Genomic DNA, 15,533 nt, shown 5'->3' on the forward strand with positions numbered 1-15,533 from the left:
TGTGAGGCATGAAACGCGCTTTATTTGAAAATTATAAATCGTTTTGGGCCCCACAAATGATCATTTTCAAAAATATTTTCTAATTGTTTTTTCCCCTTAAAATATAAGTTTTCGCAGTCATTTCCTAGAGTCACTGTACTCTCGATCGAGCTGGGATTGTCGTGTTATTTAGCCATAGAAAATAAGGAAATATCTCTCAAATTACACAAAAAAAAATTTATGATATAGATCTTTTTTTACTTTATCTATGAAACTATATTATTTTTTAGAGTAGGCTTTTTAGTGAGACGGTCTTACGAATTTTTATCTGTGTGACGGGTCAATCTTATCAATATTCACAATAAAAAGTAATATTCTTAGGATAAAAAGTAATACTTTTTAATTGATGATCCAAATAAAAGATCCGTCACAAAATACGACCCGTAAGACCATCTCACACAAATTTTTACCTATTTTTTATGTTTAAAATTTTATTTTTGACTCTAAACATGAGTCATATCAATTTATCTTAGGTTAATCTAAAGTTTGATGATCACATTAAGTACGAAATAACCTCATATTTTTAAATTACTTTGTAAGTTAATTTTTTATTTTAAGTTATTTTTTTCGAAAATTTAACTTTTAAATTTTTAATATTAAATATTCTTCTATAGTTACTTTTGTTAGTTTTTTCTTAAATTTTTATAATTATATATTCTTTATCTATTTATTGACTTAATATAATTACAATTAAGATTAAAAAAAAAACTAAACATTTTTCACGTTTAATCTTGTACTAAATTAGTGTAACCCTCCGCTTTGTTACGTTTCATGGGTTTTAAAACTTTGCCAGCAAGAGGTGGTCCGATCAAAAATTGTTATAATTAAATATATTAATATTTGAATTAACCTTGAAATATGGGGTCGAAATATTGACACTATTTCATTGCTGTCATTTTATTTGGTGCTATCTCATAAATGAGCTCTTCAAGATCAGACCCAAATCCTCGGTACATCCCAGCCCAGATGGAATGTCCATGACAATCCTATAAATATCAGGTTTGAGTGTCTAATTGAATATTCACTATATTATTTTTCAGGAGCATCTTTAACTGTTCTATTATATGCTCAGTCTCTGACTTGAATGTCAGAGGGGCTACGTCGGGACACCCTCCCGGCCTCCTTCTAACGGTCTTTTTTGTTATTTCAGACTCAGAGCAAATTTGAATTCTGCGTCTGGACTAGTGTCACTTGCTGGAATAAGACCCTAAATTTTCAGTGAGTATCTATTGGGTACTTAGTGTTAAAGTTTAAAATCTTTAAAAAAATTATATGGTCACTTGACGATTGGTTCTAAATATTTATTTTTTTATATATGAAGATGAAACTCGCACGTAGTCATTATCCTTAGATGTGCACTTGACATATTTTTCCATCTTGTTGATTATATACATATGCTATTAATGAACTATAATTCCATCTTTTTCATGGTCGTTGTGTTATTTATTTGATGTTCAAGTAGTTGTTTGAATTGAAAAAAATTATTAATATCGAACCATTTAAGTTATAAATAATATCACTATCAATAATAGGAAGTTTTGTTGTTTAGGGATTCAAATTTGAAAGGAAAAATAAGAAGAAAACAAAGAAATTAACTTGTAGAGACAATTGTTGAACACTTTTTTTCTTAAGAAGAACTTCCCCCTCACAATGTGCTAGAGGTTTGTGGCAATCTTCTCCCAAGATACAAGTACAACTCTTGGAAAATGAGCACTCAAATATCTAAATTCTATAACAAGGAAATGAATGGAACTCTCTCTTGTTGAAGAAAGGAAGAAGAACAATATCCAAAAATTGATTTTCAACCTTTTTAGAAAAAATATGTATGTTTGATTTTCAATAAATCAAGCATTTAATGTTTTTCTTGCGAAAAGACATGATCTTTCATTCATAGGAGTGTTCCTTGGCCATTGTAACTGACCACAAGCATCAAACAATGCCAAGAAAATGAAAAAATACCAGAAAAATCCGAAGGGAAACGAAAACCCGAAGGGGCACGAAAACCCGAAGGGGAGGCACTCGGGCGCTCCGAGCGCGCGCCCGCGCGGGCTTACGCGCAGGCGCCCGTGCTGCCGAGCGCTCTTGGCAGCTTTCGGCAGGCGCGCGCGCCTGCTACTATTCACCGAATATTTTTTTTTCATCCGGTTTCGATCCCTTACATGTTTCGACTACTCGTTTGAATTTCTTTCAAAATTCGATGAACTCGTTTCGAGTTTAATTCAGAACCACCGAACTTAATATTCTTTCATTAAGCTTCGTTCTTTGTTTTGAATTTTTTAAATCAAACACATTGATTAATTTGCTTAATTTTCATTCATTAAGCATCAAAATTATCCAACAATCCTCCACATGAATGAAATTAACGTATGAATGCTCGTGATATATAAGAGAAAGTATATACGAAAAATTATCGCATCAAGAGAAGTGGTTTTTGGCTTTGACCCTTTCCTAGTGGAATACAATCGGATTTACTAGGCCACGAAATGAACTTGATGCCTTGAACTTCTTGGTGGTTCATGTAAACTCAGACAACTGTACCCACATGATAACCTTCCTTACATTTCTATTTTGTTTTATCGGTTGTGTTCCTTTTGACCATGGAACACATCTTGGATTCATATGTGTTTCATCGAGGCGGCCCGTCCTCACACGTACATAGGTGATCTCCTTGTAAAATGGTATCCTACTTACCCCGCTTTTGCAAGCCCCGGAATCATTAAAAGTACAATACTCAACCTCACTACCTTTGTAGACAACTTCATTCATCGTCTTAGGAATGAGGTGTGATTCCTCAAGTTCTCATAACTTAGTTGTCCATTGAACAAAGATCTTGGGATCTCCAATCAACAAGGCTGGGTTGCCACTATGAAAATTTTATTTGCTAGGTTTTAAACTCATCCCTCTTGACAGACAGTACATTTGATCTCTATTTAATGCTTTTGTAAGTGGATCCGCTAAGTTATCCTTTGATTTAATATAATCAACGGATATAACTCCATTAGAGATCAACTGTCGAACAGTATTATGTCTTCGACGAATGTGTCGAGACTTGCCATTGTCTATATTCTTTTGTGCCCTTGCAATTGCCGATTGACTGCCGCAATGTATCGAGATTGCTGTCACTGGACTTGTCCAACATGGAATGTCCTCTAGAAAGTTTCAAAGCAATTCATCTTCTTCTGCAGCTTTATCTAGCGCTATGAACTCCGATGTCATAGTAGATCTAGCAATGCAAGTTTGTTTTGATGACCTCCAAGAGACTGCTCCTCCACCAATGCTAAATACATAGCCCTGGTGGATTTGGAGTCCTTGGTGTCAGAAATCTAGTTTGCATCACAGTATCCTTCAAGTACTGCATGATATCTTGTGTAATTTAGTCCATATTATGATATGTGCTTTAAATATCTAAGCACCCTTGTCAACGCCTTCCAGTGTGCATCACTAGGGTTACTTGTAAACTGACTTAACTTGTTAACCGCACAAGCGATGTCAGGTCTAGTACAGTTAGTGATGTACATAAGGCTTCCAATAATTCTGGAGTATTCCAGTTAGGAAACTGGTTCTCCACGATTCTTCGCCAAATGGACATTCACGTCTAAAGGCGTTTTTACTGGGTAGAGTCATAAGCGTTAAACTTTTTCAACACTATTTCTACATAATGAGACTGAGATAGGACTATTGCTTCTCGAGTTCTAAAGATTTTAATCCCTAGAATTACATCAGCAATATCCATATCTTTCATATCAAAATGTTTTGTCAATATTTTCTTTGTACCCTTAATCAACTCTTGGTTATTCCTCATTATTAGCATGTCATCCTGTGGGGACCCGAACCTAATTCGTCTTCTTAATCATCATTAGGATCAATTAATTAATCTGGGTCTAAATTATTTTTAAAAATACACAAGTGCGGAACATAAAATAATCAATCTGATATACATATCAACAATAAAGTACAAGTCTTGTACAAAATACATTTATCTCAACTAAGGTTCAACAAATACATCAAGTGCAGAAAACCACATCTACTTCTAGTCCGGATCTCCACGCTAATCTTGAATCTCTCATCCTCTTCTTGACCCCGATCTTGTCCCACCTGTTGTCATTCAGACATACAAACACAACAACAGCCGGATAACTCCGGTGAGAATATAATTCTCAGTATAAACCATATATACATGCAATCATATAAAAATATATAAACGCAAGAAACAGATATCAATAACATGTATCATAATCTGAAAGACATGAATTGATATAAAACTGTAAATCAAACTCGTGACTCATCATCTCAGACTCGACTCATCTCTAATCTAGGGATCCCGGTTCCTGGACATTGGAAAAATATATTGAATCTCTGCAATAGAAGTCGATCTGCTCCTACGCAACATCAATATAAACCAAACATCCAGTGTCTTGGCACCTCCGCCAAAGACTTGGCACCTCCGCCAATGACTAGGCACATCCGCCCATGACTCAATACATGTTTTGCTATAAATCAATAGACTAAGCATATCAATCTCATGAATTGCAAATATCAATGCAATAAAGTAAAGTATGTGGTTTTGGGAAACTCAAGTCAAATCAAACTCGAGTCGTATCTTCCCGGTTCAACATTGATTTATACCTTTCTCTTGTCGATCTGACGAAGTCGAAGTCTCGAATTCGAATCTGTCAATACTCAATCTGGCAACGAAAATTTTGAGGAGTACAATATCAATATATCACTCAAATCAATACTGGATATAATCAGAACTCAATCTATTTCTGTTTCGACAGCATAACTGCACAATCTCAATATACCCAGCAATACAATTCAACATATATCAATCTCAACTCATAATCAATCAATAAACATAATCTGATATCAAATCTGTATAATCTCAATCAAATTCAATCTGAAAATGATAACAAATTCATACGGTATCCGTTCTTCGATCCGGTTTCAATTATACAATGACAACAATCTCAGGAACAGATAATATCAGTCATATCAGGATTTCTTCCCTATCATATTTTCAAATCATATCAGAACATAAGAAAACTTACATCCAGTTGAAGTCCTTGTCGAGAGGAATACAGTACTGAATTCAGATTGAAAATCAGACGGGCGGATTTTACGTAATCTTCAATTCTAATACGTGAAGGAACCTGAAGCTTTCCCTAAGATTCTTTCGTTTTCTTGCTGAACATTTGAAGAAATGAAGACAAATTATATATATCTTGCATGGTAAGGGGCAAATGGCTTCATATTTGTGCAACACGTCTCGCGCATATGCGCGACCTCTCTCGGCGCATATGCGCGAGACACTCTGTCTCGGCATTCAAGCTTTCCTCTGCTCGCGCATATGCGCGTCTCCTTCCGGCGCATATGCGCGAGGTTCTCTGCCATGAGGTTCTCTGCCTACCTCACGCATATGCGCGAGGGGCTCAGTCCTCGCACATAATTCAGTCTTCTTTCGTCTTTCCCGGTCTGATCTTTTTCGTCTATAATCACATCAAATATCAATAAATCATTTCAGATTACAATAATTCAAAATCTCGGGCATTACATATCTCCCCCTCTAAGATCTGATTTCGTCCCCAAAATCACAGGCAATCAAATCAGATAGTGAATCAGATACAAAAAGGAGATATACAAAAGCTAAATAAAGAGACTCACATCAATGAAATAACTCTGGGAATTTCTGTTTCATGTCTGATTTAGTTTCCCATGTATCATCTTCAATGCCATGACGACTCCACTGAACTTTCACAAGCGGAATAGTCTTCGTTTTGGGCTGCTTTTCTTTACGATCGAGAATCTGGATCGGCTTCTCAAAATAACTCAGAGTCTCATCAAGTTCTGCCTCGTCTGGCTGCATAATATGAGATGCATCAGGAAGATACTTCCGCAATAAAGATACATGAAAGACATCATGTATTCCAGATAGAGAAGGCGGTAAAGCGAGTCAATAGGCACGATCTCCTATCTTCTCGAGAATCTCATAAGGACCGATATATCGTGGAGATAACTTCCTTTTCTTGCCAAATCTGACAACACCTCTGAAAGGAGAAATCTTCAAAAATACTCTGTCTCCTGCCTCAAATACCAACGGTCGACGACAAACATTGGCATATTTGGCCTGTCTGTCTTGAGCTATCTTCATTCTCTTCTGAATCAGCTTCACTTTCTCTATCATATCTCTAATCATATCAGGCCCAATCTCAGGTACCTCGGAGATATCATCCCAATAAAGAGGGGATATGCACTTCTTGCCGTACAACGCTTCGAATGGAGCCATCTCTATACTCGTCTGATAGTTGTTGTTGTACGAAAACTCACAAAGTGGCAAAGAATCTTGCCAACTAATGCCAAAATCTAGCACTACAGCTCTAAGCATATCATCCAATGTCTGGATACTCCGCTCTGACTATCCGTCAGTCTCTGGATGATATGCGGTACTCAGATGTAACTTCGTACCTAGAGCTTGCTGCAAACTGTGCCAAAAGTGCGAAGTAAACCGAGGATCACGGTCTGAAACAATCGACTTCGGCACTCCATGCAATCTGACCACTTCTCTGACATAAATCTCTGTCATCTGGTCATGTCTGTACGTCATCTTTTACGAGATAAAACATGCTGATTTGGTTAATCTGTCAATCACGACCCAAATCGCATCACAACCTCGGGAGGATCGCGGTAGCTTCGTCACAAAATCCATAGAAATGTGATCTCATTTCCATTCAGGAATAGACAAGCTGTGCAACAAACCTCCTGGTTTCTTTCTTTCGGCCTTCACTTGTTGGCAATTCAGACATTTTGATACAATCTCTGCAATATCTGCCTTCATCTGTTTCCACCAAAACTGTCTTTTCAAATCATTATACATCTTTCTGCCATCAGGATGAATACTAAATCGACTACTGTGCGCTTCTGACAATATCTGTCGTTTCAAATCTGAAATATCTGGCACAACAAGACGATTATTCACATACAGTACATGATCACGTACCTGATATTCTGATCGATGTCCTGCTCTGACCATCGCAATCGAGTTCTGCACATTCTGATCAACTTTCTGAGCTTCTTTAATTCTCAAAATTAGCTCTGGTTCGACTTGAACAGTATATAATCTCAACGGTTTACAATCTGTCTCAAATGCTAATCCAGACAAACAGCAATCTTCAATCAAATTTGAAACACCAATCGTCGATAAGGATAAAGAACATACCTTTCGACTCAGTGCATCAGCTGCTGCATTCGACTTTCCCGGATAGTATTTGATTTCACAATCAAAGTCTTTCAGTAATTCAAGCCATCTTCGTTGTCTCATATTCAATTCTGACTATGAAAATAGATATTTCAGACTCTTGTGATCAGAATAGATTTCAAACTTCTCACCGTATAGATAGTGTCGCCATATCTTCAATGCAAATACAATGGCTGTCAATTCAAGATCATGAATTGGGTAGCGAGATTCATGTGGCTTCAATTGTATCGAGGCATAGGCAATCACATGTCCCCGCTGCATCAAAACACAACCCAATCCTCTGTGAGAAGCATCACAATAAGCAATAAAATCACCAGTACCTGATGGGATAGTCAACACTGGAGCACTGGTCAATCTATTCTTCAATTCTAGAAAACTGGATTCACACTCTTCAGACCATAAAAATGGTGCATTCTTCTGAGTCAATTGAGTAATAGGTTTAGCAATACTCGAGAAATCTTTATTGAATCGACGGTAATAACCTGCTAAACCCATAAAACTTTGTATCTCTGGTACAAATGTCGGTCTAGGCCAGTTAATCACTGCCTCAACCTTGCTAGGATCAACAGATATACCATTTCCAGATATAATATGTCCCAGAAATACCACTTGCTTCAGCCAGATTTCACATTTAGACAGCTTTGCATATAATTTCTCTTTTCTCAGAATTCTCAACACAGTTCTCAAATGCTCAGCATGATCAATCATATTCTTCGAATATATCAGAATATCATCAATAAAAATAATCACGAAATCATCGAGATATTTCTGAAATACACGATTCATCAGACCCATAAATACAGCTGGAGCATTCGTTAAACCAAACGGCATGACAATAAACTCATAATGGCCATACCTAGTTCTGAAAGCTGTTTTCGAAATATCAGAATCTCTGACTCTCAGTTGATGATATCCAGATCTCAGATCGATCTTGGAATATATAGAAGAACCCTACAACTGATCAAATAAATCATCAATACGAGGCAAATGGTATTTGCTCTTCACCGTAGCCTTGTTCAGTTGTCGATAGTCAAAAAAGAGTCTCATTGAACCATCCTTCTTTCTCACAAACAGTACTGGAGCACCCCAAGGAGAAACACTTGGTCTAATGTAACCCTTGGCCAGTAAATCTTCTAACTGTTCTTTCAGTTCAATCGATGACATTCTGTACGGAGCTCTAGAAATCGGAACTGTACCTGGTACCAATTCAATGCTGAAGTCTATCTCTCTAACTGGAGGCAAACCCGGAATCTCATCTGGGAAGACATCAACAAAATCACATACCACTGGAAAGTCAGCCAATGATGGGCTCGATTTCAGTACGTCAACTGCATACACAAGAAATCCCTCCGCTCTTTTCTGTAATAATCGAGTCATAGATAATGCAGATATCAAAGGAATTATAGATCTAGAACCCTTACCGTAAAATTTCCATTCATCAACCATTTCAGGTCTAAATCTCACAATCTTCTGGAAACAATCTACGGTAACTCTGTACTTGGTCAGCATATCGATACCAATAATGCAGTCAAAATCAGACAACCTAAGTACAATACAATCTAACTCAATCTCGTGCCCGTCATACTGTAGCATACAATGTCTAACAGACGTCACTGATACAAGATATATCCCCAAAGGTGAAGAGACAGATACTACAGATGATAATGACTCAACAGGCAATGCATGAATCAATGCAAATCGCTCAGAGATAAATGTGTGGGATGCACCCGTATCAATCAATACGTAAGAAGGATAACCACATAAAGAACAGTTACCTGCAACAACATCATCTAGTGCTTCCTGTGCCTGTTCTTCAGTCAAAGCAAACACTCTGGCCTGCTGTCTCGGAGGTTGGCTAACGGTTTGGCTTCTTCCTGGCCTCTGCTATGACTGAGTAGCAGTCGGTGGCTGGAAGGAGTGAACAGCAGTTGATTGTCTATCAGTCTGAGCCACTGATCCCGATGACTCTGCTCCCTAGGATCTTTGGGAACCTTGCTGTGGACAGACTCTGGCAAAGTGTCCCTGCTGTCTGCAGATACGGCAACTACCAAGTACTCCTTGGCATTGCTCCGTGGGATGTCTCCCTCCACAAGTTCTGCAATAGACCCCTGTACTACTCTGGCTCTGTCGGGAACCACTGGAGCTAGATGAACTACTACTAGGTCTCTTGAACTGTTTTCCTCGGGCTTTCAAAAAATCTTTCTTTCCGCTGCTACTACTGCCACCTTCAAATATGGAGGAACATACGAAGCTCCTTTCTGCCTAATCAGGCCAGCTTCAGCTCCTTTTGCTCTATTCAGGGCATCAGCAAAATTATTCGGTCTTCCGGTGTTTACCAATGTAAAAATCTCAGGATTCAGTCCATTGATAAACTGGTCAGCAACAGCTTTATCGTTCTCAGCAACATGTGGAGCAAATCGTAACAAAGTAGAGAACTTGGCCACATATTCTTCTATGTTTAACTGACCCTGTCTCAGATTGGCAAACTCTGCCCCCTTATCTTTCCTGTACGATACTGGGAAAAATCTTTGATAAAATTCAGTCTTAAAAATTTTCCAAGTAAAATTCAGTCGGACTCTACGCTCGTCTGTATAATCCAATGAATCAAACAGCATCTCAATGTCATCGAGCCAACTCTCACACTCAACAGAATTTTCTGTGCCCTTCAGAGTCGGTGGTTTGAGCGACTGAAATCTCTTCAGTAGGGTTTCCATCGGTGTTGCTGTAACATCCATCGGATTAGTCGAGGTACTACCCTGTTCTGGGACTCTTCGAGGAGGCATATCTGATTATCAAAAGGATTAGTAACCAAATACAACAAATCTGTTTCAGTCCTCCTCTGATCATCTTACTGCTGGTCAAGAATCGGTTCTGATTCATTCTCCACAATGCATGTTTCCAATCACATCATATAACCAGGTAAACATGCATTTCAAAGCAGTAAAACATGCAAGCATAGCAAAAGCAGGAAAGAAAACTCAATCTACCCCGCTCACTAGCTTCTATCTCAGTCTAAGGAACCTACTGCTCTGATACCATCTGCTGTGGGGACCCAAACCTAATTCGTCTTCTTAATCATCATTATGATCAATTAATTAATCTGAGTCTAAATTTTTTTTTAAAAATACACAAGTGCGGAACATAAAATAATCAATCTGATATACATATCAACAATAAAGAACAAGTCTTGTACAAAATACATTTATCTCAACTAAGGTTCAACAACTACATCAAGTGCTGAAAACCACATCTACTTCTAGTCCGGATCTCCACGCTAATCTTGAATCTATCATCCTCTTCTTGACCCTGATCATGTCCCACATGTTGTCATGCACACATACAAACACAACAACATCCGGATAACTTCGGTGAGAATATAATTCCCAGTATAAACCATGTATACATGCAATCATATAAACAAATATAAACACATGAAACAGATATCAATAACATGTATCATAATCTGAAAGACATGAATTGATATAAAACTATAAATCAAACTCGTGACTCATCATATCAGACTCGACTCATCTCTAATCTATGGATCCCGATTCCTGGACATTGGCACAATATATCGAATCTCCGCAATAGAAGCCGATCTGCTCCTATGCACCATCAATATAAACCAAACATCCAGTGTCTTGGCACCTCCGCCAAAGACTTGGCACCTCCGCCAATGACTAGGCACATCCGCCCATGACTCAATACATGCTTTGCTATAAATCAATGGACTAAGCATATCAATCTCATGAATTGAAAATATCAATGCAATAAAGTAAAGTATGTGGTTTTGGGAAACTCAAGTAAAATCAAACTCGAGTCGTATCTTCCGTGTTCAACATTGATTTATACATTTCTCTTGTCGATCTGACGAAGTCAAAGTCTCGAATTCGAATCTGTCAATACTCAATCTGGCAATGACAATTTTGAGGAGTACAATATCAATATATCATTCAAATCAATACTGGATATAATCAGAACTCAATCTAATTCTGTTTCGATGGCATAACTGCACAATCTCAATATACCCAGCAATACAATTCAACAGATATCAATCTCAACTCATAATCAATCAATAAACATAATTTGATATCAAATCTGTATAATCTCAATCAAATTCAATCTGAAAATGATAACAAATTCATACGGTATCCGTTCTTCGATCCGATTTCAATTATACAATGACAACAATCTCATGAACAGATAATATCAGTCATATCAGGATTTCTTCCCTATCATATTTTCAAATCATATCAGAACATAAGAAAACTTACATCCAGTTGAATTCCTTGTCGAGAGGAATATGTTACTGAAGTCGGATTGAAAATCAGACGGACGGATTTTACGTAATCTTCAATTCTAATACGTGAAGGAACCTGAAGCTTTCCCTAAGATTCTTTCGTTTTCTTGCTGAACATTTGAAGAAATGAAGACAAATTATATATATCTTGCATGGTAAGGGGCAAATAGCTTCATCTTTGTGCAACACGTCTCGCGCATATGCGCGACCTCTCTCGGCGCATATGCGCGAGACACTATGTCTCGGCATTCAAGCTTTCCTCTGCTCGCGCATATGCGCGTCTCCTTCCGGCTCATATGCGCGAGGTTCTCTGCCTGTCGCGCATATGCGCGAGGTTCTCTGCCTACCTCGCGCATATGTGCCCGGCTGGGTCGCGCATATGCGCGAGGGGCTCAGTCCTCGCACATAATTCAGTCTTCTTTCGTCTTTCCCGGTCTGATCCTTTTCGTCTATAATCACATCAAATATCAATAAATCATTTCAGATTACAATAATTCAAAATCTCGGGCATTACACATCCACATATAGACATATTATCACATAAGTTTCTCGAGTGTATTTAATGTAAACACATTTGTCACACTCATTAATCTTAAATCCATTTGACAATACTACCTTGTCAAATTTTCAGTGCCACTGCTTGGGTGCTTGTTTAAGTCCGTATAGTGACTTAATTAAACGACAGACCTTTCTTTCTTGTCCTTTAACAATGAAGCCTTCATGTTACTCCATATATATTTCTTCTTCAAGTTCACCATTTAAGAATGGCGTTTTGACATCCATTTGATGTATCTCAAGGTTATGCAAAGCTGCAATGGAAATGAGCACACGAATGGATGTTATTCTTGAAACTGGTGAATACGTTTCAAAGAAATCATGAACTTCTCTTTGTCTATAGCATTTGGCCACAAGCCTGGCTTTGTATTTTTCAATACTTCCATCAACTCTAGTTTTCTTTTTCAATATCCATTTGTATCCCAATGGCTTGGTACATAGTGGAAGATCCACTAGTTCCCAAGTATGGTTTTGCAAAATAGAATTCATTTCAGCGTTGATGGCTTCTTTCCAATAAGGAGGTTCAGGCCTAGCCGGAGCATCTTGTATGTCCTTTGGTTCATTCTGCAACATAAAAGTATGGAAGTCTTGACCAAAGGACTTTGAGATTCTTGCCCTTTTTCTTCTTCTTGGCTCTTGCTCCTTTGAAAGGCCTTCCAATGGTATAGCATTTTCATTTAGAATTGGCTCATGTGTAGGTACTTGACTTGCATGCTCCGTCTCAAGTTTACGCTTGCTAGAACCATTTTTTTCCTTTCCTTACAAGGAAATATATTTTCAAAAATACTGCATTTCTTGACTCAATTGTCATGCCCGTATTCATTTCTGCATTTTCAGATTTGTGCATTATAAACCTATAGGCACTACTATTATGTGCATATACGATGAATATGCAGTCGGCCGTCTTTGGTCCAATTCGCTTTTGTTTAGTCTTTGGTATTTCAACCTTAGCTAGACACCCTCACACTTTGAGGTACTTGTAGGTTTCCACAATTCGTAAGGTGACTTGTCATTTTTCTTGTGAGGTATCTTGTTCAGGATGTGATTAGCCGATAATATTGCTTCCCCCCACAAGTTTTGGCGTAGTCTTGAACTTATTAACATAGCATTCATCATATCTTTCGGAGTTCGATTCTTCCTTTCGTCAATGCCATTCTATTAGGGTGAATAAGGAGCAGTCATTTCATGAATTATGCCCACATATGTGCATAATTCATCAAACGGTGCTCCGTATTCGCCCCTCTATCTCTTCAAACCCTCTTTATTTGTTTGACGAGTTGATTCTCAACTTCGGTATTATAACCTTTGAATACTTCAAGAGCTTCATCCTCCGACCTATAAAGATATACGTAACAGTACCTTGTATGATGATCAATGAATGTCACGTAGTATCTTTTCCCTCCTCTAGTTGGTAAAAACTTTAAATAACCAAGATCGGTGTGTATTAGTTCTAGAGAAGTTGTATATCTTTCAATCGAGTAGTAAGACGCTTTGGTCATTTTTGCTTCAACACATATCTCGCATTTGTGTGTTGGATCGACGTTGTGTTTAGACAATAATTCCAGTTTCATTAAACGTTGAAAGGTATTGAAGTTTATGTGTCTTAAACGAACATGTCATAAATGAGAACACTCAAGCAAGTAAATAGAACTTTTGTCCTTATTACTTTCAACAATATTTTGGCGTATAGCCATTACATTCAACTTCAAAAGGTTCTCATCGAGATATCCTTTTCCAATAAAATGATCAGTATTGGTCAATACAACCTTGTTAGACTCAAATACTAGTCTAAACCTGTGTTTGACCAACAGAGACCCCGACACGAGGTTCTTTTTTATGTCAGGTACATGAAGTGCATCAACAAGTCTTATTCCCAAACCCGATGTCATCTTCAGTACTACATTTTCGGTGCCCACAACCTCAGATGTAGCGGAGTTCCCCATGTATAGTTTTCTCCCGGTCTATGGAGTGTATGTGGAGAACATCCCCTTGTTGAAGCATATGTGTCGAGTTGCTCCAGTATCAACCCACCACTCGTTGGGGTTTTCTACCAAATTTGCTTCCAAAATAACTGCAGACAAATCAAGTTCAGAAAAATCAAATGGTACCGACCTTTCTTGAACTAAGTTGGCTTGATGATTTCCCTTCTAAGGCTTCCTACAATCCTTAGCAATGTCATTCGGTTTTCCGCAGTTATAACAAGTGTCTTTGAACTTCTTCTTATTTGGTGGTTGTTGGCCTTGTTGTGGTTGTTTCTCAAACTTCCTTTTCTTCCCTTTGAAACTCGATTCAACAATGTTCACCCTTGCTGCCATTTTACTTGCCTTGGCCTCGGTGCTCTTGTTGTCCTCTTCTATCCTCAATCTCACAATGAGATCCTCCAATCACATCTCCTTCCTTTTGTGCTTCAAATAATTCTTGAAATCTTTCCACAATGGAGGGAGTTTCTCGATCAAAGCAGCAACTTGGAAGGACTCGCTTAGACTCATTTATTCTGCGTGAATCTCGTGCAAGAGAACTTGTAATTCTTGCACTTGACTCATCACGGACTTTGAATCCACCATCTTGTAGTCCAAAAATCTCCCAACAATAAACTTCTTCAAACCTGCATCCTCCGCCCTGTATTTCTTATCAAGCATATCTCAAAGTTCTTTGGCGATCTTGACTTGACAATACACATTGTACAATGCATTGTCAAGTCCATTGAGGATGTAGTTCTTGCACAAGAAATCACTTTGGTTCCATGCATCCAAAGCGGCCCTCTTGTTGGTGTCTGTCTCGTCTTCAGCAATGGTGGGAGGATCCTCCTTCAAGAACTCTGACAAACTCAAGGTTGTGAGATAGAAGAGCATCTTTTGTTGCCATCTTTTGAAATTTTAACCGGAAAACTTTTCTGGTTTCTCTCCTGGTGCAACGGTTGCATGTTGTGTTGTAGATGATGATGCCATGGAGATTCTTCTTGCAAATAATTAAAAATCCACAAATTCTTCTTAAGATTATTGTTTAGGGATTCAAATTTGACTGGAAAAATAAGAAGAAAACAAATTCTTCATGCCATGATGATGAACTCGTTTCGAGTTTAATTCAGAACCACCGAACTTAATATTCGTTCATTAAGTTTCGTTCTTCGTTTCGAATTTTTCCAATCAAACACATTGATTAATTTGCTTAATTTTCATTCATTAAACATACAAATTATCCAACAAGTTTAAAAATATGGATAAAAAGTCTATTTTATCTGTGTTCAATTTTTTTTTTAAAAAAAACTTGTTTTCGACATTTCAATCTTGCACAATTAAAATATTAAAATGCAAAATTTATAAACACAAAGTATTCATCAAATTGATATTTCCTCGATTTTTTAATAGGTTACATTCATATAATTCT

The 15,533-nt window shown here is 37.7% G+C and overlaps 1 protein-coding gene across 1 annotated transcript; it reads right to left on the reverse strand.

Annotated features, from left to right (window-relative positions):
* Window positions 1-12,314: 12,314 nt before the first annotated feature.
* LOC142550686 (uncharacterized) lies at window positions 12,315-14,089 on the reverse strand. Its single transcript, XM_075659761.1, has 4 exons — window positions 13,941-14,089; window positions 13,403-13,481; window positions 13,124-13,301; window positions 12,315-12,904 (listed from the first exon to the last, which is right to left on the reverse strand). The coding sequence occupies exons 1-4, from the start codon at window positions 14,087-14,089 to the stop codon at window positions 12,315-12,317; spliced, it is 996 nt and encodes a 331-aa protein (XP_075515876.1).
* Between the last annotated feature and the right edge of the window lie 1,444 nt (window positions 14,090-15,533).

This window comes from Primulina tabacum, chromosome 7 (genome assembly GCF_025594145.1).
Source record: "Primulina tabacum isolate GXHZ01 chromosome 7, ASM2559414v2, whole genome shotgun sequence".
In the NCBI taxonomy this organism is placed as follows: domain Eukaryota; kingdom Viridiplantae; phylum Streptophyta; class Magnoliopsida; order Lamiales; family Gesneriaceae; genus Primulina; species Primulina tabacum.